General features: G+C 42.4%; 1 protein-coding gene across 1 annotated transcript in view; it reads right to left on the bottom strand.

Annotated features, from left to right (window-relative positions):
• Positions 1-23,351, bottom strand: part of steep1 (STING1 ER exit protein 1) — a 50,326-nt gene that overhangs the window by 4,085 nt on the left and 22,890 nt on the right. The window contains exons 5-6 of the mRNA XM_080187882.1: positions 6,107-6,196; positions 357-449 (exon numbers count right to left, since the gene is read on the bottom strand). Of these exons, the coding sequence (XP_080044008.1) occupies positions 357-449; positions 6,107-6,196 (183 nt within the window). The remainder of the gene's footprint in view (positions 1-356; positions 450-6,106; positions 6,197-23,351) is intronic.

Raw genomic sequence — 23,351 nt, 5'->3', positions numbered from 1 at the left:
AACCATTGTGCCACCGTGCTGCTCATTCTATTCTTTTGTTCTGTGGAATACCGCTCGCATATGGGCCGAAACAGAGATCTGGCTCAGCAACAGCATCCTAGCTGGATTACTGGGTATTGCAGTGCTCCATGACTGAAACTCCACCATTAAAGGCATCTTCTATGAGCTGTGAAAACACTTGAAGCCTTTGTTTTTTAAATGGCATTACACTGCAGAAGCATCTGAACTTATTTTCACAGTTCATGCTGCGATTTTCTGCTGGTTCGGACCAAACAAATAAAAATCAGATCCTGAACTTGGGTTAACGGATTTCTCACATTTAGTGGGAGCCGCGGTAAAATTGCTAACACATTTACCAGTTCCTGCAGTCTTTTCTTGCTCATGCCTTTCCTTTCCAGCTGCTTCTCAATCACTTTGGCATTCTGTGCATATGAATCAGCAATCTCCCTCTGTCAAATACACAAAGCACAAGTTAGCAGCATTTAGTGACAATTTCTAACAGTGACATTCATTCTGGCTTGCTGTGAACTTCTTGTTTCCTGCGACAGATGAAGATATACAAGGCACAGAATAAACAAAAGGTCATTTTTCTATCAAAACTACTCCTTCCACTGGATGAGATTTGAATGGTAATGCAGACTGTAGACAAGAATCATACTCAGGTGTTGTTCTCATGTACTGCCTTTCACACAAACTGGATTTGACAGAGGGCTGGAAGCAGCTTTCTCTTTCCCTTGGGTATTGATGGATAGAGCAGGAGGACCAAGGAGAAAACCATCCAAATACAGTCATATATTCTTAGATTAAGAAAAAAACTTTTCAGCTATGTTCTTAAAATGCAACTGGACACTAGGGAGACTTTATTTCAAATTGGCAGACAGCAGTAGTCTTTACAGATCCAGAACTGGTCTCTTCGGACTAAACGGATAAACTACTATGCAGTCAGAAGAAGAAAAGATTACCACTGCGGCTGATTGGGAGTTGGGACATTCTGTTACCTCAGGTCAAGTGTATCAATTTCAAGCTGTCAAAGTGTCACAAGAAGCTATAAAAATGATTCACCAAACAGCATCCTATAATGAAATACAATACTGGAAAAAGCATGGGCTAAGGTGAATTCAGTGCAAGCTCTTGATGTATACTCTCATCTGTGCCTTTGCTACCTGTAAATTCCACAATTCCCAACACATTCCTCACTGGGCTGCCATTTTCTACTCTGTTTCACAAAGTCTGATTTTCCTATCGCCCCAGTGTTTGCTGACCTATACTCATTTCTTGTTAAGCAATGCTTTGTTTTTTTATAATTCTCATCGCCATTTTCAAATCCACACATTGCCTCCCTTCCTCCTCACCATCTCTGTATGTTCCTCCAGTCCTATAACCCTCTGAAATTTCTGTACTATTCCAATGCTGGCCTCTCGAACAGCCCCAATTTAAACTGCTTCAACACTGCTGGCTGTCCCTTTGATTATCAAGGACCTAACTCTGGGATTCTCTCCAAAGGCCTCTCCACCCCTCTATTTCCCTCTCTTTCTTTAAGACATTCCTTAAAACCTACATCTGAATCAGCTTTTCATCATGTGTCCTAACATCTCCTTAAGTGGCTCAGTGTCAAATTTTGGGCAATATTTTCTGGACCGAAATGGCAGGCCATTTGGAGGATGAGGAATCCACTTTACTAACTGGTGGGCTCTGCTACGATTGTTTGCCCAAGCCACGAAATGAGCATCCGCCTCCAGTACCCCAATCAACCAGGAAAGGCAGGCAGGAAGACAAATTAATTTTATCAAAGGAAGGATTCCTAATCACAGAGACCATGACATGGGTTACAAAGGCTCACTAACACTTTGATTTTTGAGACTGCATCAATTACAGGAATGGGGAGACCTGGGAAGGCTCCATCCTAAATCTGTTTTTCTCACTACTTCCCTCTTTTAGATTGCTCCTTAATGCCTGCCTCTAACCAAGCTGCCCTAAGATTTCATGTGGTTTTGTGTCAAATCTTGTTTGATAATGCACCTGTGAAGCACCTGGAAATGTTTTACTACATTAAAAGTAAATAAAGTAAAGCATCAGTTATCCTTTTCGGTGGTGTGAATAAGTCAGAAATAAAGTCACGTTTACAATTAAAAGTTTCATTTGGTAGAATAGCAATTATACAGCACAGTGAAACTATCAATTAGATAAGTCACTTAGAGAATTTGACTTGTGCTCTGATGAAAGGCCATTGATCTGAAATTAGGTTCCATTTGACTACAAATACTGGCATGCATTGATTGTGCTGTGTAGTGTATTGAATTCCAAGTCTATTATATTAAATCCGCCGAGTTTCTCTTTCTGATTTATTTTTAAGTTTTCCTTGTGCTACTGGTATTTAGTCCTTTTCCTCAAATGCAGAATCAAACACTAAATATCCATTTAATGAACTTGACATTTCCATACTTTCCATCAAATTCTTACCTGTGTCTTTAAGGGGCCCACAAGCCCTTAACAACTGTTTCTTTTAATATTTATAAAAAGATTTGCTCTTAATTTTGATACTCTTGCAAGATTTTTTTCATATACCGTCCCCACCTTTTATCAATTACTTTGAATACATTTGTTGCTTTTTATAGTTCTCCCTGCTCATTGCGTTTTGCAATTATCTAAGCTTGACACCGTCTCCTATCTCCTCTGATGACAATGTTACTTAGCTATGCTTGTGGAACCATTGCCTTTTCAGGCTCTTGTCTCATACCAATTACCTCTTTGAATACTTTTCACTTCATCCCTGGGTTTACTCATCAACAGTTCAGCTCAGTTTAATGCTCAATTCTTTTCTTTTTTGTTCAAAGTTTGCCTTAAACTTAAAACCTTACTTCACAGCTCTCACTGCAAACTTTATATCAAGATGAGGTGCACAAGATTTTCCCCAATCACCAGCTTGTTACCCAATTCTGATTTATTACCCATCATTAAATCTAATGCAGCATATTCTCTTGAAGAGTCCAAAAACAGTTCCAAATATAATTCATAAATTCATTGCCTTTATGACTTAAGTTGTTTTACTTCACACAACATATGTGAAAATTTAAAATCTCCTATGAAGTAACGAGGAATTAAAGTTTAAAAAATATATATACTTGGGATAACAGGTTGGTCACTTGCAAGTCTGGTTTTTATTGATCAGTCTTAAGTGGTCCCAAAAGACTGCTGATACCAACTGTGTGCTTTGCCAGGCCTCTTCATGAACTTCATAAGGGTCAACCACTTTGAAGCACTCACTAACATGGAATAAATTTTTCATTGCAAAAATCTCAGGACATGTGTTACTCACCCTGCCTATATCATTCCTAGTTCTGAAGACTACTTTGTGTCTAGGGCGGTGGATAGAGGAGAGCCGGTGGATGTGGTCTTTCTGGATTTTCAGAAGGCGTTTGACAAAGTACCTCACAAGAGGTTATTGCAGAAGGTCAAGGGACATGGAGTTGGGGGTAGGGTGTTAGCGTGGATAGAGGATTGGTTGTCAAATAGGAGGCAGAGAGTGGGGGTCAACGGGTGCTATTCGGATTGGCGGATGGTGACAAGTGGAGTGCCCCAGGGGTCGGTGCTGGGGCCTCAGCTTTTTACCATTTATATAGATGATCTGGAGGAGGGAACCGAGTGTAGGGTGTCGAAATTTGCTGATGACACCAAGATTGGGGGAACGGCAAATTGTGCGGAGGGTGTGGAGAGTCTGCAGAAGGATCTAGATAGGCTGGGCGAATGGGCCAGGAAATGGCAAATGGAATTTAATGTTGGCAAGTGTGAGGTGGTCCACTTTGGTAGGAATAATGGTAGGAAGGACTATTACTTACGTGGTGAAAAACTGCAGCAGGCGACGGTGCAGAGGGACCTCGGGGTCCTTGTGCATGAGTCGCAAAAACCCAGCTTGCAGGTGCAGCAGGTGGTCAGGAAGGCGAATGGGATGCTGGCCTTCATAGCAAGGGGGATTGAATATAAAAGTAGGGAGGTCTTGCTTCAGCTGTATAGGGCATTGGTGAGGCCGCAGCTGGAGTACTGTGTGCAGTTTTGGGCGCCGCACCTGCGCAAAGATATTCTGGCCTTGGAGGGAGTGCAGAGGAGGTTTAACATAGAACACTACAGCACAAACAGGCCCTTCGGCCCACGAGTTGCGCCAATCACATCAACACCTATCTATAACCCCCAATCCCATAAAACCCCATATACTCATCCAGAAGTCTTTTAAAAGACCCCAGCGAGTTTGCCTCCACCACCACTGACGGCAGCCGATTCCATTCACTCACCACCCTCTGAGTGAAAAACTTACCCCTAACATCACTTCTGTACTTTCCTCCCTGCACCTTAAACCTGTGTCCTCTCGTAGCGACCATTTCAACCCGGGGAAATAGCCTCTGAGAATCCACCCTATCTATTCCTCTCAACATTTTATAAACCTCTATCAGGTCGCCTCTCAACCTACGTCTCTCCAGGGAAAAGAGACCCAGTTCCCTCAACCTAACTTCATAAGGCATGCCTCCCAGTCCAGGCAACATCCTTGTAAATCTCCTCTGTACCCTTTCAATAGCTTCTACGTCTTTCCTATAGTGAGGCGACCAGAACTGCGCACAGTACTCCAAATGAGGCCTGACAAGGGTCTTATAAAGTTGCAGCATTACCTCCCGACTCCTTAACTCAATCCCTCGATTTATGAAGGCCAGTACACCATACGCCTTCTTGACCACCTCTTCCACCTGCGAGGCCGATTTAAGAGCCCTGTGGACCCGGACCCCAAGATCCTTCTGCTCCTCAACACTACCAAGACTCCTGCCCTTGATAGTGTACTCGTTCATCCCGTTGGTTCTGCCAAAATGGACGACTACGCATTTATCCGCGTTGAAGTCCATCTGCCACTTCTCCGCCCAGTCCTGCATCCTATTTATGTCCTGCTGCAACTTTTGCCATCCTTCCAGACCATCCACAACACCACCAACCTTCGTGTCATCAGCGAACTTACTTACCCATCCTTCCACTTCCTCATCCAGGTCATTTATGAAAATGACAAACAGCAAGGGTCCTAGAACAGATCCCTGGGGCACTCCACTGGTGACTGACCTCCATTCAGAAAAAGACCCATCCACAACCACTCTGCCTTCTGCAGGCAAGCCAGTTCTTGATCCACAAGGCCAAAGGCCCATGGATCCCATGCCCTCTCACCTTCTCAAGAAGTCTTGCATGATACTAGGCTGATACCAGAGTTGAGGGGGTTGAGCTATGCACACCGAGGGGAGATCTCATTGAGACGTATAAGATGATGAATGGGATGGATAGGATAGAGGTGGAGAGACTCTTCCCGCTCAAAAAAGACACTAGGACTAGGGGGCACAGCCTCAAGATAAAGGGGGGGCGGTTTAGAACGGAGTTGAGGAGGAACTTCTTCACTCAAAGGGTGGTGAATCTCTGGAATTCTCTGCCCGTTGAAGTGGTGGAGGCTGCCTCGCTAAATATTTTTAAGACGCGGGTTGATGGGTTTTTGATAAGAGAGGGGATTAAGGGTTATGGGGAGAGGGCGGGAAGGTGGAACTGAGCCACGACAGATCAGCCATGATCTTATTGAATGGCAGGGCAGGCTCAAAGGGCTAGATGGCCTACTCCTGCTCCTATTTCTTATGTTCTTATGTTCTTATCTGAGGCAAGGGAAAGTGGGTGAGATTGGGCTACCCAAAGCTCACTGGATCTGGGCAAAGATGAGATGGAATCATCATTAATCTGACAGGTCCATAGTTTCCTGGTTTTCCCCCCTCACTTGTTAAATAATGGGAGTGTTATTTGCATTTGTCTGATCCAATTCAAACCACTTTGAGCAGATAAATGAATAGTATTGTGGCCTCATACATGTCCTTGAAAATCACTGGTCAAATTTGACTAGCGATATGAAGAAAAATACAAAGCAAGAATAGATGTTAATGTTGAATATTAACCAGTTCAAAGATTACACGCAACACATTAATATTTGTCAATAATATCACTCCAGTGTGAAATCGGATTTCCAACTAACAAGGAACACAGAAATAAGTACTTTAGCATATCGGTCTAGAGAAGAGTTTTGTTTGATGATAAAACTCACAGCTTCAATCTCCTCTTCTTCCTCGTCAATGGTGGACACAGTGACGGAGCTGAATTTACCCATGTCTTTGGTCCTCTTTGTCATCATCACCTGTGGAAGCAGAAATCCAGTCAGTAATTAAGGCATATTCTGCTTGATCTTTGAAAATTGTGCAGGCTATCTCTAAATGAGATAAACTGCTGCCTTTCTTGTTTTCGCGTTTGCAGAGGGTGTATTTACTTGAGCAACAAATGGTATTTTTCTCTCTTTTCTGGTTCTTATGCTGTGCAACCTGCACCAAGATTTCAGCCAAGTCTGTTTTGGAGCAGGGAATTATTTACACACAAAATCTCATTTTGAGCAGCTCCTCGATGTGTAGGTCATCTTTAATCCTAGCTTCCCCCCCAATGACACAGCTGCGATCAGGGAAAACACAAGCCCAGATCAGTGCATTATCATCACAGGCCACAAAATGTGCACAAGCCAAGCTACGCTTCACTTTCCAGTTGAAATATATTTAACTGAATGAATATTGTGTTGTATATTTATAATGTACTGTGTAGCATTAATAGTACTAAAAAGCTATTTTCCATGACTGCGCCTTCATACAGATTTCATGGCTTGCAAATGGATGGTACAACTTAAAATGATTTTCTTAACTTACTATAAAAATTGAAGAACATTGTGCTATAAAGTTATGGATTTTGGAATAAAGCAATCTCTACCAGCAATTCGTGATTACAAAGGGCATTAACAATAATATATAATGCTAGCACGGTGACATACAGGTTCAGCTTCAATGCTACAACATCATTATGATCCTTTTAGTCAGGTTAAGCTGCCTCTATAACGCAAGTGCATGCGCACACACGCACACAGTGAAAACATCCAATTTGTGAGTCATATCATTCCACCCATTTCTTCGACTATTACCTCTTCAGATATATGAGAACTAAAAAGATAGCTGACTGAAAAGGAACTTATTGTTTTACTTAATAACAATGGAGGAGATGGCATCTATTTACTCTAGATTTGAGTATTCCAGTGTCCACTGGTTAGTCTGACATATTTCAATCTCTGTAAATGTAAGGTCATTCAAAACTCTGTTGTTCACAACTTAACGTGCACCAGGTCCCATTCCCCTATCACTGTTGTGCTCCAAAATATTTGATCAATAATATTCATTATTGTTAATTAGCCATCAATGTTAGACTCCACCAAAATAAGATTGTGTTTTGATAAACTTTTTGACCATTTAGAAAAAATCTCTACATACACAGAAATCCAGCTGATATCACTGCATAACCACAACAGTTTGTACGTATATAGTAAGGTTAACGTAATGAAACATCCCAAGGTGCTCTGCAGAAGCATTATAAACAAAGTATGCTACCCAAGCCTCATAAGGAGAAATAGGACAGATGATTAAAAGCTTGGTCAAAGAGATAGGTTGTGAGGAATGTCTTAAAGGAAGAAAGCAAGGTAGAGAGGAAAAGAGGTATTCAGAAGAAATTCCAGTGCTTGGAGTCTAGACAGCTGAAGGCATGATCATCAGTGGTGATGTAATTAAGATCAGAGAGGCACAGGAGGTCAGAGTTAGAGGAGAGGGGAAGTCGTGTTAAGGGGAAGTCGTGTTTGACGAATTTATTGGATTTCTATGAGGATGTGACTAGTGCAGTAGACAGAGGGGAACCGGTGGATGTGGTGTTTCTCGATTTTCAAAAGGCGTTTGATAAGGTGCCTCACAAAAGGTTGCTTCAGGAGGTTAGGGTGCATGGAGTTGGGGGTAAGGTGTTAGCGTGAATAGAGGATTGGTTGTCTAATAGGAGGCAGAGAGTTGGTATCAATGGGTGCTATTCTGATTGGCGGTTGGTGACTAGTGGAGTGCCGCAGGGATCGGTGCTGGGGCCTCAGCTATTTACCATTTATATAGATGATCTGGAGGAGGGGGCTGAGAGTAGGGTGACGAAATTTGCTGATGACACAAAGATGAGTGGAAAAGCAAATTGTGTGGAGGGTGTGGAAAGTCTGCAGAGGGATCTGGATAGGCTGAGTGAGTGGGCGAGGACCTAGCAGATGGAGCAAGTGTTAGCAAGTGTGAGGTTATCCACTTTGGCAGAAATAATACTAGGAAGGATTACTATTTAAAGGCGAAAAGCTGCAGCATGCTACGGTGCAGAGGGACCTGGGGGTCCTTGTGCATGAGTCGCAAAAACCCAGTCTGCAGGTGCAGCAGGTGATCAAGAAGGCGAATGGAATGCTGGCCTTTATAGCGAGGGGGATAGAATATAAAAGCAGGGAGGTCTTGCTGCAACTGTACAGGGCACTGGTGAGGCCACAGCTAGAGTGCAGTTTTGGTCACCACACTTGCGCAAGGATATTTTGGCCTTGGAGGGAGTGCAGAGGAGGTTCACTAGGCTGATACTGGAGATGAGGGGGTTGGACTATGAAGAGAGACTAAATAGACTGGGTCTGTACTCATTGGAGTTTATAAGATCCCCCCTCATTCTTCTAGAGACGTATAAGGTAATGAAAGGGATGGATAGGGTAGAGGTAGAGAGATTCTTCCCGCTTAGAAAGGATAGCAGGACTAGAGGGCACAGCCTCAAGATAAGGCGGGGGGGAGCAGTTTAGACCAGAGTTGAGGAGGAACTTCTTCACTCAAAGGGTGGTGAATCTCTGGAATTCTCTGCCCGTTGAAGTGATGGAGGCTACCTCACTAAATATATTTAAGTCACGGGTAGATAGGTTTTTGACAGACAAGGGAATTAAGGGTTACGGGGAAAGAGCGGGAAAGTGGAACTGATCCACTTCAGATCCGCCATGATCTTATTGAATGGTGGGGCAGGCTTGAAGGGCTGGATGGCCTACTCCTGCTCCTACTTCTTATGTTCTTATTAGAGCGAATATCACAGGGGAATGTAAGGGTGGGGAGTTTAAAGCAATAGGGAGGGGGAGGCAGAGTACAATATAATTTATAAATTAGTGCCTTATGATATCAGTGCATTCATATGAATGCACAAAAAAATTTAAATTCCTCAGCGAGATAGAAAGCCGGGGAAATATTAATAAGTCATAAAAATATAAGCAAACATTAGGAAATAATTCTCAAGATGAGAATTATTCTTTCTATAATTTGACAACAAGAGTGAAAATAAACACCTGAGAAAGTTTATTTTCCTGTCAACATAAGAACATAAGAAATAGGAGCAGGAGTAGGCCATCTAGCCCTTCGAGCCTGCCCCGCCATTCAATAAGATCATGGCTGATCTGTCGTGGCTCAGTTCCACATTCCCGCCCTCTCCCCATAACCCTTAATCCCCTCGCTTATCAAAAACCCATCAACCCGCGTCTTAAAAATATTTAGCGAGGCCGCCTCCACCACCTCAACGGGCAGAGAATTCCAGAGATTCACCACCCTTTGAGTGAAGAAGTTCCTCCTCAACTCCGTTCTAAACCGCCCCCCCGTTTATCTTGAGGCTGTGCCCCCTAGTCCTACTGCCCTTTCTGAGCGGGAAGAGTCTCTCCACCTCTATCCTATCCATCCCATTCATCATCTTATATGTCTCAATGAGATCTCCCCTCATTCTTCTAAACTCTAACGAGTACAAGCCTAGTTTATTCAGCCTCTCCTCATAGCTCAACCCCCTCAACTCCGGTATCAGCCTAGTAAACCTCCTCTGCACTCCCTCCAAGGCCAAAATATCCTTGCGTAAGTGCGGCGACCAAAACTGCACACCGTACTCCAGCTGCAGCCTCACCAATGCCCTACACAGCTGCAGCAAGACCTCCCTACTTTTATATTCAATCCCCCTCGCTATGAAGGCCAGCATCCCATTCGCCTTCCTGACCACCTGCTGCACCTGCAGGCTGGGCTTTTGCGACTCGTATAAGAAACGTATAAGATGATTAGAGGTTTAGATAGGGTGGATAGTGATAGCCTTTTTCCTCGGATGGAGAAAGCTAGCACGAGGGGGCATGGCTTTAAATTAAGGGGGGGTAGTTATAGGACGGATGTCAGGGGCTGGTTCTTTACCCAGAGGGTGGTGAGGGACTGGAATGCCCTGCCTGCTGCAGTTGTAAATGCGCCTAGTTTGGGGGCGTTTAAAAGATCTGTGGACAGGTTTATGGACGAAAAGGGATTGGTTTAGATTAGTGGGTCAGTGTTTTTTTTTAAAAAACTGGTCGGCGCAACATCGTGGGCCGAAGGGCCTGTTCTGCGCTGTAGCGTTCTATGTTCATGCACAAGGACCCCGAGGTCCCTCTGCACCATCAACTGCTGCAGTTTTTCGCCCTTTCTGTGCTGGCTTCCAATTACATATTCAGTCACTTTTATAGTTTTAAAAGTGCAACCAGCAGCAAACAACCTGCCACAGCTGTACTTGCAATTATAAATGGATTAATTTGATCCAACAATAGCAGAAACCCCCCTGGTGAGCTGAAATTGGATTGGTAAACTCTGGAAAACCAGCACTGAATCACGCTTCCAAAATATATATAGTAACATTAAAACAGATAATTGTGATACAACATTGATACTGGGTTCCTACTGATTCATACTAATAAAATTTGAAGTCCATTTCCTCCGAGGAGCAGTATTTGTTTAATGAGCTGTCTCTTGGTTTACAAAAATAAATTTCCATTTCTATTTTGAGTTGCATGCTGGGTTCACTATGGAAAGATTCTTTTGTCTTCGGACATTCCAATACAACATACTAATAATACTCAGAGCCAGATTTCATATTAAAAATTCAATTTTTCTTTTGTAGCTGCCAGTTTTTACCAACATTATTCAATGCACTCAGTACTGAAACATTTTTTGTTTGGAATGGATGTATGTGAGGATCGTCGGTGGAGGACATGGAACATATTTCCATTTCTTGTGCTGGCATTAAGCACTTAAGATGTACAGACAGTTGCAGAGGCAGGTTCTCTCCATGTTGTTTCAATGTGCCTAACCCTAACTTCAGCCCGATATTGTCATATCCTATACAAGCTCTGCCGACTGAACTTTCATCTTCTGGACTCAAGTCGGAAAGTTTGTACAGTGGACTAATACCACCAGGTGCTGGATTGAATTTGTCTCACATTCATTCCACATTCACAACTAGCACCGGCAGAGAAGACTGTCATTCTAGTATTTTGAAAAGAGAATTAAGATTTGTATTATTTAACACATCACTTCCACCAATTTTTCTCAAAAAGTTTTTCATGCACAATAAATTACCTTGAAATGCAGTAACTATCCTTAAGTTGTCACGCTTGTAGTTGTGTGAGCATTTAGCTTCAAAAAGTAAATAAAAGAACTCAAACAAATTGCACTATGCCATTAACTTGCTTGTAAATTAAGTTTCTACTGAAGACATGATGCCTTTTTATGATATGATTCATTGAGTGTTGACCATTCCCTGAAACCTCATTCAAGTGGCCAGTATTTGTGAGCAAGACCTGTTGGTATCTGCAGTCTCTAACAGCCTCTAACAGTCTCTAACAGTTGGTATCTGATGGCTCTAACAGCCATCGTAATGAAGTGCTTCAAAAGATTAGTCATGGCACGAATCAATTCTGGCCTCCCGAACTACCTGGATCCATCACAGTTCGCCTACCGCCACAACAGGTCCACAGCAAATGCCATCGCCCTGGCCCTGCACTCAATCCCTGCACTGGGACACCTATGTCAGACTCATATTTATTGACTACAACTCAGCCTTCAACACCCTTATTCCTGCGAAAATCATTCCTACGTTCTGTGGTCTGGGGCTCAGCTCCTCCGACTGTGACTGGATCCTGAACATCCTAACTCACAGACTGCAATCAGTAAGAATAGGCAACAATGTTCCCACAATCATCCTCAACACCGGTGCCCCACAAGGCTGTGTCCTCAGCCCCCTACGTGCATAAGAACATAAGAAATGGGAGCAGGAGTAGGCCATCCAGCCCCTCGAGCCTGCCCCGCCATTCAATAAGATCATGGCTGATCTGTCGTGGCTCAGTTCCACATTCCCGCCCTCTCCCCATAACCCTTAATCCCCTCGCTTAACAAAAACCCATCAACCCACGTCTTAAAAATATTTAGCGAGGCAGCCTCCACCACTTCAATGGGCAGAGAATTCCAGAGATTCACCACCCTTTGAGTGAAGAAGTTCCTCCTCAACTCCGTTCTAAACCGCCCCCCCCTTTATCTTGAGGCTGTGCCCCCTAGTCCTACTGCCCTTTCTGAGCGGGAAGAGTCTCTCCACCTCTATCCTATCCATCCCATTCAACATCTTGTATGTCTCAATGAGATCTCCCCTCATTCTTCTAAACTCTAACGAGTACAAGCCTAGTTTATTCAGCCTCTCCTCATAACTCAACCCCCTCAACTCCAGTATCAGCCTAGTAAACCTCCTCTGCACTCCCTCCAAGGCCAAAATATCCTTGCGTAAGTGTGGCGACCAAAACTGCACACAGTACTCCAGCTGCGGCCTCACCAATGCCCTATACAGCTGCAGCAAGACCTCCCTACTTTTATATTCAATCCCCCTCGCTATGAAGGCCAGCATCCCATTCGCCTTCCTGACCACCTGCTGCACCTGCAGGCTGGGTTTTTGCGACTCATGCACAAGGACCCCGAGGTCCCTCTGCACCGTCGCCTGCTGCAGTTTTTCGCCACGTAAGTAATAGTCCTTCCTACCATTATTCCTACCAAAGTGGACCACCTCGCACTTGCCAACATTAAATTCCATTTGCCAGTTCCTGGCCCATTCGCCCAGCCTATCTAGATCCTTCTGCAGACTCTCCACACCCTCCACGCAATTTGCCGTTCCACCAATCTTGGTGTCATCAGCAAATTTCAACACCATACACTCGGTTCCCTCCTCCAGATCATCTATATAAATGGTAAATAACTGAGGCCCCAGCACCGACCCCTGGGGCACTCCACTAGTCACCAACCGCCAATCCGAATAGCACCCATTAACCCCCACTCTCTGCCTCCTATTTGACAACCAATCCTCTATCCACGCTAACACCCCACCCCCAACTCCATGCCCCCTTACCTTCTGCAATAACCTCTTGTGAGGTACCTTGTCAAACACCTTCTGAAAATCAAGAAAGACCACATCCACCGGCTCTCCTCTATCCACCGCCCTAGACACATCCTCATAGAACTCCAATAAATTCGTCAGACACGACTTCCCCTTAACAAAACCGTGCTGCGTCTGCTCTATCAAACAATTCCCCTCAAGATGCCTCGCTATTTCCTCCTTGATGACGGATTCTAACATTTTACCTACAACAGACGTTAAACTAACCGGCCTATAATTCCCTGCCTTTTGCCTGCCACCCTTCTTAAACAACGGCGTAACATTAGCCGTTTTCCAATCTTCTGGCACTTCCCCGGAATCCAGCGACGTTTGGAAAATAACCACCAAGGCATCCACTATCACCTCCGCCATTTCTTTCAGAACCTTTGGATGCATTCCATCCGGTCCTGGGGACTTGTCCACAATCAGTCCCTCCAGTCTGTCGAGCACCGCCTCTCTAGTAACAATAATGTCATTGAGACCCTCCAGTCCTACCACCTTTCCATTGCTAACACCTGGCAAATTATTCACGTCCTCCTCCGTGAAGACCGAAACAAAAGAGTTATTCAAGACCTCAGCCATTTCCCCATCCCCTACCACTAAGTCCCCCCTCTCATCCTCTAAGGGTCCAACGTTCACCCTAGCCAGCCTCTTCCTTTTTATATATTTATAAAAACTCTTGCTATCCTTTTTTATATTAAGCGCTAGCCCAGCTTCATAGTTTCTCCTACCCTTCTTCTTACGTACTACTTATACACCTATGATTTTGGCCAAATTCCCCTCCAGCTCGATTTTCAAGTTTGCTGATCTCAAACAGTGAAGAGACGGAGTACAGGGGAGAGAGAATCTGGTAAACTGGTGCAATGACAATAGGCTCTCCCTTAATTCAACAAAACAAAGGAGATAGTCATCGACTTCAGGAAGCGTCATGGAGGGCATGCCCATCTACATCAATGGGGACGAAGTAGAAATGATCGAAAGCTTCAAGTTTTTAGGTGTGCAGATCACCAACAACTTGTCCTGGGTCCCTCCATGCCAATGCTATGGTTAAGCAAACACACCAACGCCTCCACTTTCTCAGAAGGCTAAAGAAATTTGGCATGTTCGTAATGACTCTCACTAACTTTTACAGGTGCAACACAGAAAGCATTCTTAGTATGGCTCGTGCTCTGCCCAAGACCGTAATAAACTACAAAGGGTTGTGAATGAAGCCCAATCCATCAGTCAAACCAGCCTCCCATCCACTGGTACTGTTTACCCTTCCCTGGAAAAGCAGCCAGCATAATCAAAGACTCCAAGCATCCAAACATACTCTCTTCAGCACAGAACAGGAAATGCTGGAAAATCTCAGCAGGTACAACAGCATCTGCGGTGAGAAAATACAGCCAATTTCTCTCCCCACAAATGCTGTCAGACCTGCTGAGATTTTCCAACATTTTCTGTCTTTGTTTCAGATTCCAGCATCCGTAGTATTTTGCTTTTATCTCCTCTTCCATTGGGAAGAAGTCTGAGATCACATACCAAGAACAGCTTCTTCCCTGCTGCCGTCAGACCTTTGAATGGACTTACCTCGCATTAAGTCGATCTTTCTCTACACCCTGGATATGACACTACAATCTGCACTCTCTCCTTCCCTTTTTTATATATGGTATGCTTTATCTGTTTAGCATGCAAGAAACAATACTTTTCACTGTATGCCCATACATGTGACAATAAATCAAACTAAATTAAAGATCAGATGCTGGAACATCTGGCCAATTTCCACCTCTTAAGCTCCGTGATACTCAGCCAAAGGTAGCATCCCTACTACAACAGGATCAGCTAACTCAGCACAGGAAATCAAGCCAGGCTCCCTCCTGATTTTGAAAGGTTATACATTCACTGAATAAACATGCTGACCCACAAGGTGCAACGACCCCTAGCTTTTCAAATATCAAAATACAAATATTTTTATTGCCAAATTTCAACAATTTTTTTTTCCAACTTTTGAATCCCAACCATCGGAAAATTAGATCAGGAAAAAATGTCAAAGAACAGGTCTTAAATCAAATAACATTCTGTGATGAAAAAATGTTTCAGTGTACAAAGGAACAAAGAAACTTCAAAATTCATCTACAAATCATTGTTCGGTAAATCTGCAGTAATGTAGTTACGGCTGTTAACCCTCCTGCATTAATGCTGTTATGCTTTAAGGCCATTGAATACAAACGTCAGGTTTTTTTTGGTTTAATAATTTAACTTACTGTAGCAACCATTTTCTGTTCTAACAAAGATGAGTTGAAACTATGCAGATTTCCGATCAGGTATTTCAGAGGCATGTAGCATGGAGGTTATGCTCAACTTATACAACACACTATTTAGACCTCAGCTGGAGTACTGTGTATAGTTCTGGGTGCCACACTATAGGAAGGATGGGAACGTGCTGGAGAGAGTGCAGAAGACTTTTACAAGAATGGTTGCCGGCAGATTAATATTCCTGAACATCTTTAAACACCAAAAAACAGAAATTTAAATTATTTCCATATATTCCCATGGCTGCCTCATAACACCAGGAACCTGGATTCAATTCTGGTCTCAGGTCACTGTGTGGAGTTTGCACCTTCTCTCCATGTCTGCATGGGTTTCCACCGGGTTCTCCAGTTTCCTCCCACAGTCCAAAGATGTGCAGGTTAGGTTGATTGGCCATACTAAATTAACCCTAGTGTTACAGGGATTAGCAAGGTAAATGTGAGGGATTGCGGCAATAGGACCTGGGTGGGATTGTGATCATTGCAGTCTCGATGGGCTGAATGGCCTTCTTCTACACTGTAGGGATTCTATGATCCTATGATAAGCATAACTGGTTTGAGCCAATTATCTTATAGCAAGTAGCATCATTCACTATAATAAAATAATTGGCAAAATACAATGAATAAACATTTTCTGAAGTAAAATACACAAATATACATGCTGAAATAATCTAAGAGCATTAAATCCAGGGGAGGTGATGGCTAGTGGTATTGTTGCTAGACTATTAATTCAGAAACTCAGCTAATGTTCTAGGGACCCAAGATCCGAATCCTGCCATGGTAGATGGTGGAATTCAAATTCAATAAAAAAAATCTAGAATTAAGAATCTACTGATGACCATGAAGCCATTGCTGATTGCCAGAAAAACCCATCTGGTTCATTAATAATCCTTTAATCTGCCATCTTTACCTAGTCGGGCCTACATGTGACTCCAAAGCCACAGCAATGAGTGGCAAATGTTGTGCCTTTGTTTAAAAAGGGCTGCAGGGAAAAGCCTGGGAACTACAGGCCAGTAAGCCTTACATCTGTGGTGGGTAAATTGTTGGAAGGTACTTTGAGAGACAGGAACTACAGGCATATAGAGCTGCAAGGACTGATTAGGGACAGTCAGCATGGCTTTGTGAGTGGAAAATCATGTCTCACAAATTTGAGTTTTTTTGAAGAGGTAACCAAGAAGGTAGATAAGGGCAGTGCAGTTGATGTTGTCTACATGGACTTTAGCAAAGCCTTGGCAAGGTACCACATGGTAGATTATTGCATAATGTTAAATCTCACAGGATCCAGGGTGAGGTATCTAAATGGATACAAAATTGGCTTCTTGATAGAAGCCAGAGGGTGGTTGTAGAGAGTTGTTTTTCAAACTGGATACCTATGACCAGTGGTGTGCCTCAGGGATCAGTGCTGGGTCCACTGTTATTTGTCATTTATATTAATGATTTGGATGAGAATATAGGGGGCATGGTTAGTAAGTTTGCAGATGACACTAAGGTTGGTGGCATAGTGGACAGTGAAGAAAGTTATCTCCAATTGCAATGGGATCTTGATCAATTAGGCCGGTGGGCTGACGAATGGAGATGGAGTTTAATTTAGACAAATGCGAGGCAATGCATTTTGGTAGATTAAACCAAGGTACGACTTAGTTAATGGTAGGGTGTTGGGGAGAGCCACAGAACAAAGAAATCTAGGGGTACATGTTCATAGCTCCTTGAAAGTGGAGTCACAGGTGGACAGAGTGGTGAAGAAGACATTCGGCATGCTTGGTTTCATCGGTCTGAACACTGAATACAAGAGTTGGAACGTCTTGTTGAAGTTGTACAAGACAGTGGTAAGGCCACACTTGGAATACTGTGTGCAATTCTGGATATGATTAAACTAGAAAGAGTGCAGGAGAGATTTACTAGGATGCTACTGGGACTTGATGGATTGAGTTATAAGGAGAGGCTGAATAGACTGGGACTTTTCTTTCTGGAGCCTAGGAGGCTGAGGGGTGATCTTATACAGGTCTACAAAATAACAAAGGACATAGACAAGGTTGATAGTCAATATCTTTTCCCAAACGTAGGGGAGTCTAAAATTCAAGGGCATAGGTTTAAGGTGAAAGGGGAGAAATACAAAAGTGTCCAGAGGGGCAATTTTTTCACACAGAGGGTGCTGAGTGTCTGGAACAAGCTGCCAGAGGTAGTAGTAGAGGCGGGTACAATTTTATCTTTTAAAAAGCATTTAGATAGTTACATGGGTACGATAGGTATAGAGGGATATGGGCCAAATGCGAGCAATTGGGATTAGCTTAGGGGTTTTAAAAAAAAGGCGGCACGGACAAATTGGGCTGAAGAGGCGTTTCCATGCCCCTATGACAATGTGATTGATTCCCAATTGCCCTCTGAACAAGGACAACTAGGGATGAGCAGCAAATGTTGGCCAGCCAGTGACGTCCTTGTCCCATGAATGAATAAAAAAAAATTGAAAATTATTCTGAAAGTCTGCTCCTATTCTACCATATATTTCACAGAATCACAAAATTGTTACGGCACAGAAGGTGGTCATTTGGCTCATGTCTACACTGGCTCTCCAAATGAACACTTTAGTTCAGTGCCTTTCCACTGCCTTTTCCCAAATCTTTGCACAACCAATGCCCTCTTGAATACCTCAATTGAACCTGCCACTACCACACTTTCAGCAAGTGCATTCCAGACTGAACCACTCATTGTGTGAAAAAGATTTTCCTAACGTCACATTTGCTTCTTTTGGAAATCACTTTAAATCTGCATCCTCTCGTTCTCAATCCTTTCATAAATGGAAATAGTTTCTCCCTGTCTAATCTATCCAGTCCATTCAAGATTTAGAACATTTCCATCAAATATCCTCTTTGCTCCTCCTCACCAAGGAGAACAGTCCCAATCTCTCCGATCTATCCCTATAACTGAAGTTTCTGATCCACGGAACCATTTTTGTAAACCTCTTCTGCACTCTCTCCAACACGTTCACATCCTTCCAATAGTGTGGCACCAAGAACTGCACACAATATTCCAGATCCTACAGTATAAGTTCAGCATAACCTCCATCCTCTTGTACTCTATGACCTTATTGATAAAGCCTGGAAAACTATATTCTTTATTAACTGCTCTCCCCATCAGTCCTGCCACCTTCAAGAATCTATTCACAGATCCAGGTCTCTCGGCTTTTGCATCTCTTTAAGAATTTTACCCCTTTTTTATATTGTCTGTCAATGTTCATCCTACCAAAATGCATCACGTCACATTTCTTCACGTTGAACTTCACCTGCCACCAGTCTTCCCATTCCACCAATCTACTGATTTCCTTTTGAAGTTCTATACTGGTTATAATACTTCCAAGTTTTGCATCACCCCAAACTTTCTCCTTCGTATTTATCTAAATTCACTTAAAAGATTATCCACCTCAACTACTCCTTATGGTAGTGAATTCCACATTCTAGACATTCTTTAGATTAAAAAAAGCTTCTTCTGAATTCTTCATTGAATTTATTAGTGACCACGTTATATTTATGAACCTTACTTTTGTACTCTCCCAAAGTGTTGAATACACTCTATCAAATTCGACATAAAAGGGAGCTCTGTTAGGTGACCCGGCCATATTCCTTTTTTTAAAGGAGAATAAAGCCCTAATTTATTCAGTCTTTCTTTCTAGCTATAACACCACCACCCTGGTATCATTCTTGCAAATCTTTTTGCATCCTATCCAGGGCCACTATATTCTTTGATCCAGAACCGTACACAGTACTCTACAAGTATAAAATAGCAAAACACTGCAGATGCTGGAATCCAAACGAAAACAGAGAAAGCTGGAAAAACTAAGCAAGTTTGGTAGCACCTGTAGGGGGAGAAAGCAGAGTTACTGTTCTGAGTCCAAATGACTGTTCTTAAGAACTAAAGAGGAAAATCTGATTATATATGAGAGACAGACAGTGGAACAACTGGAACAGTGATTAGCGGGAACTGCAAATGATTGCAACAATGATGTAGCAAAATTTTAGAACAAGTGACTAAAGGCCCAGTGGGGGAAGTGGAGGGAAGGCTTTACATTGGAACAAAAAAAATTTGGGATATAACAAAAGGAGGGGAAAGATCACAGTCTAAAGTTGTTGAATTCATGTTGCATCCTGAAGCTGTAATGTGCCCAATCGGAAGATGAGGGCTTCGCTAGAGCGTTGCAGCAGGCCAAGAACAAACATCTGGGCGGGAGAACAATATAGTGACTTGAAATGGAAAGCAACAGGAACGTTGAGGTCATGCTTCCAGGCTGAGCAATGGTGCTCTGCAAAGCTGTCACCCAGTCTGCATTCAGTCTCCCCATGTTCAGGAGTTCACAAGCCCAGCTAAGATTCTATATAAGATGCTACTCTGCCATAAAACTTACTTCACAATTAAAATAAGAACAAAATTCAAAAAATTTTGAATAAGAACCAAAAATGGCACAATGGAATAATAACCATCTATTAGAAACAGAGATTAATATTTCAGCAAGGCCCTTTTTCATTAGTCAATGTAAATTGAAAAGATTACTCTCTTTGGTATTAACTGCTGTTAATATGACATTCTGTGCATTTCCAGTCATTTTCTGTGTTCATCTCTGAATACTTCATGAGATAGGATATGGAATTTAGGCAGGAAAATGGAATTGAAATTCAGAACAGTTGTGAGCTAATTGAATGCTGAAGCAGACAGAAGGAGCTGGCTAGCCTACTTCTGTTCCTAAATGAACCATTTGTTCTGAGACTAGTTTTTTTTTGTGTCAGTGCTGTGGAAGCTGACACTTTGTTCATAGAATCCCTACAGTGCAGAAGGAGGCTATTCAGCCCATCAAGCCTGCACTGGCAACAACCCCACCCAGGCCTTATCCTCTTCACCCTATATATTACCCTGCTAATCTCCCTGATACTAAGGGACAATTTAGCATGATCCATCAACCTGACCTGCACATCTTTGGACTGCGGGAGGAAACCAGAACACCTGCAGGAAACCCACACAGACACGGGGAGACTGTGCAAACTCCACATAGACAATGACCTGAGGCTCAGGCTGGAATTAAACCGGGTCCTTAGCGCTGTGAGGCAGCAGTGCTAACCACTGTGCCACCGTGTTCAAAAAACAAATTTAATTCATACTAGTTTAAACCTAGAGAAACCATCCCTTAGGGAGTTTTTTGTGGTAAAAGTAAATCACACACCCAGCTGGATACAAATACTAACAAATGCAGTGAATTGATACAAACAAGAGTCAGGCTCATTCTAAGGTGGATTTGACACAAGGATTTGCTTATTTATCAGGTGAAAGACCTTATAGGATTGCTCTGATGAAAGTGCTCTTCGTTATATAATGTTTTGCTATTGCCGTTATTAGGTATTTAATTCGCTGAAAACAACAATTTTGAATTTCCATGAAAAGTTAATTGCAGAACCTAAGATAACCTTAATTAATCTGTCAATCTTGCAAATTTGCATACAGGAATGATTTGGGAAAAGTTGCATTTTTCATCTACTTTTGATTTACCATTTGGAATTGCTTCACACGCAGCAGATGGGGGGAAAAAAAACTGCTGGAAACAAAGAGCTAGTTGCTACTCTTATTACAATCAAACCATTTTTCAGCATGTGTGCATGGTTCCTCTATTTGCCTCATTTTTAAAACAAAATTGCATAGGCAATAACCAAAGTTCATTTCCAATATTTTGAACTATAGTTAGCAGACAGTTTGACACAACTAAATCATGAGGCTGCAAAGTCAACCAAAAATGGCTTCAGCTGGAAGGAATTGGAAAAGCAGAAAGTAAACACCAGGCAGCCAGTTTACCAGCTGCTATACAGGACCTCGTTAATAGTTCATTTTCAACTGCACCAGAGCAGAACAGAAAGCAGCACCAATGTTAAATCTTTGTCTGCCAAATGTTCAAAATCCAAGAGTTGCATTTAAGTCCTATTTTGAATTCATGATATTGAACAGAGAACATCGGGAGTGGCAGTGTAAATAACCAGCATTGATTTGACTCTTGTTGGCTACTATAAACAAGGTGTCATTGACAGGAGAGTCTTGAATAAGGGGACATAACTACATGATAAAGTGCCAGTCATTTAAAACTGAGGCGCACAGACATTTCTTCTTGCAGATGGTGGTAAATCTCGGGAATTATCTGCCCCAAAGGATAGTGGAGACTGGTTCACTAGAAGTATTTAAAGCTAAGGTGAATAAATATTTGATAGACCGAGGAATAATGGCAATGGGCAAATTACACAGAAAAGGAGTTGAGGCGCACAGATCGGCCATGATCACATTGAATGGCAGGGCAGGCTTTAAGGCTTGGTGGCCTACTCCTGCTTCTAGTGCTTGTAGAGTAGTTCAGATGTGATTCAAGAATTTAATTTGTCAAAGTTGTTCAATTTTTCAAAACTGTAAAAATGTTAAGACAGTCAAAACATATTTGACACACAGATCCTGGAAACCCAACCCATATTCTATCAAATTAAATCAAGCCGATAGCAATTTATTATGTAGGTGACTAGTTAGCATCGGCAAGGCTTTTTATTTCCATTCTTTTGTAATCAACAGTTTGGGGAAACATCCTTAGATGTTCCTAAAATGAAACTAACTTGATTTTGGTGGAAGCAGAAAGTCAACAGTTTTTTCGATCCCCTGTACTGATCCTAGAGGAGATGGTGACATTCGACAGGGAACTTTACAGGACATTTTCTAAAACAAAGGGAATATTAGGCATGCAAAAGGAATCAGGTTCTGAATAATTCAGGGAACTGAATACATTAATTATTCAAATGAAATATATGAACTGTTCCTACTTTTAGGAGGAGATTTAAAAGAAACCAAATGTGCAATTTGTCCTGCCTGGAACATTCTGCTTGGGACACTACAATGCCGTGCACAATAAAAAAAAGCAGTCATTCTTTTCCATGTATTAAGTTTATAAAACTGACAAGATTTTTAAAATCATTCTGGATTTGGGTACCTTCACTCCTTTCTCAGAAAATCACTTTGATCCTTGTCCTTACAAACTACTCTCCCAGATCCAACACTCTTCCACTTCCAAGTTCAACAATGTGTTTTCACCTCCAAAATCATGCTTATTTTCCACACAAATCTGTTTGAGTATGTCCATGATACATCACTGAAATTTATGATCGTGATGCATTTGGCACAGGTAACTATGTAATCCACCATGCAGTCAGCTTCCGCATGTACACTGACAGTACCCAGCTCCATCATCTCTTTCAACTGCTTATCTAATATCCAGTCTTGGAACAGCTGCAAGTACCTCCAGTTAAACAATGAAAAAATTAAAGCCTTCACAAACTTTGTATCCTTTCCACTGATTCCATACCTCTCCTTCACAAGTGTCTCAGGCTGAAACAATCTATTTCCAATCTCAACATACTTTTTGGCTGAGTTTGTTTATTGCCTCCCCTACTTCATCCCACACTTGCTATGCATGTCTTCCAGTTGTCTGGATACCATTTTCTGGAGTTCCCTTTCTAAATCCCTCTGGCTCTCTGCCTTCCTTTCAAAAACTTCGTAAAACTTAGCTCTTGATCTAATCTTTTACTCATCCCAACTAATATTTCTCACTTTCTCACTTTTGTGAGATTGCACCTCTGAAGTGACTTAGGATGTTTATCTGTGATAAAGCTACTATGGGTCACTAGTGTCTTTTAGGGAAGGAAATTTGCTGTCCTTACCTGGTCTGGTCTACATGTTACTCCAAGCCACAGCAATGTGGTTGACTCACAACTGTCCTTAGGCAATTAGGGATGGGCAATAAATACTGGCCAGCCAGCAACGTCCATGTCCCAGGAATGAATAATAAGAAATGCAAGTTACTGTTGCTCCCAAATGCCTGACCTTGTGTTGAACTTATGAATTTTTTCAATC

Source organism: Carcharhinus amblyrhynchos, chromosome 4 (genome assembly GCF_965287045.1).
Source record: "Carcharhinus amblyrhynchos chromosome 4, sCarAmb.v2.hapA, whole genome shotgun sequence".
NCBI classification, from domain to species: domain Eukaryota; kingdom Metazoa; phylum Chordata; class Chondrichthyes; order Carcharhiniformes; family Carcharhinidae; genus Carcharhinus; species Carcharhinus amblyrhynchos.
This window is presented reverse-complemented; position numbering and strand designations above follow the sequence as displayed.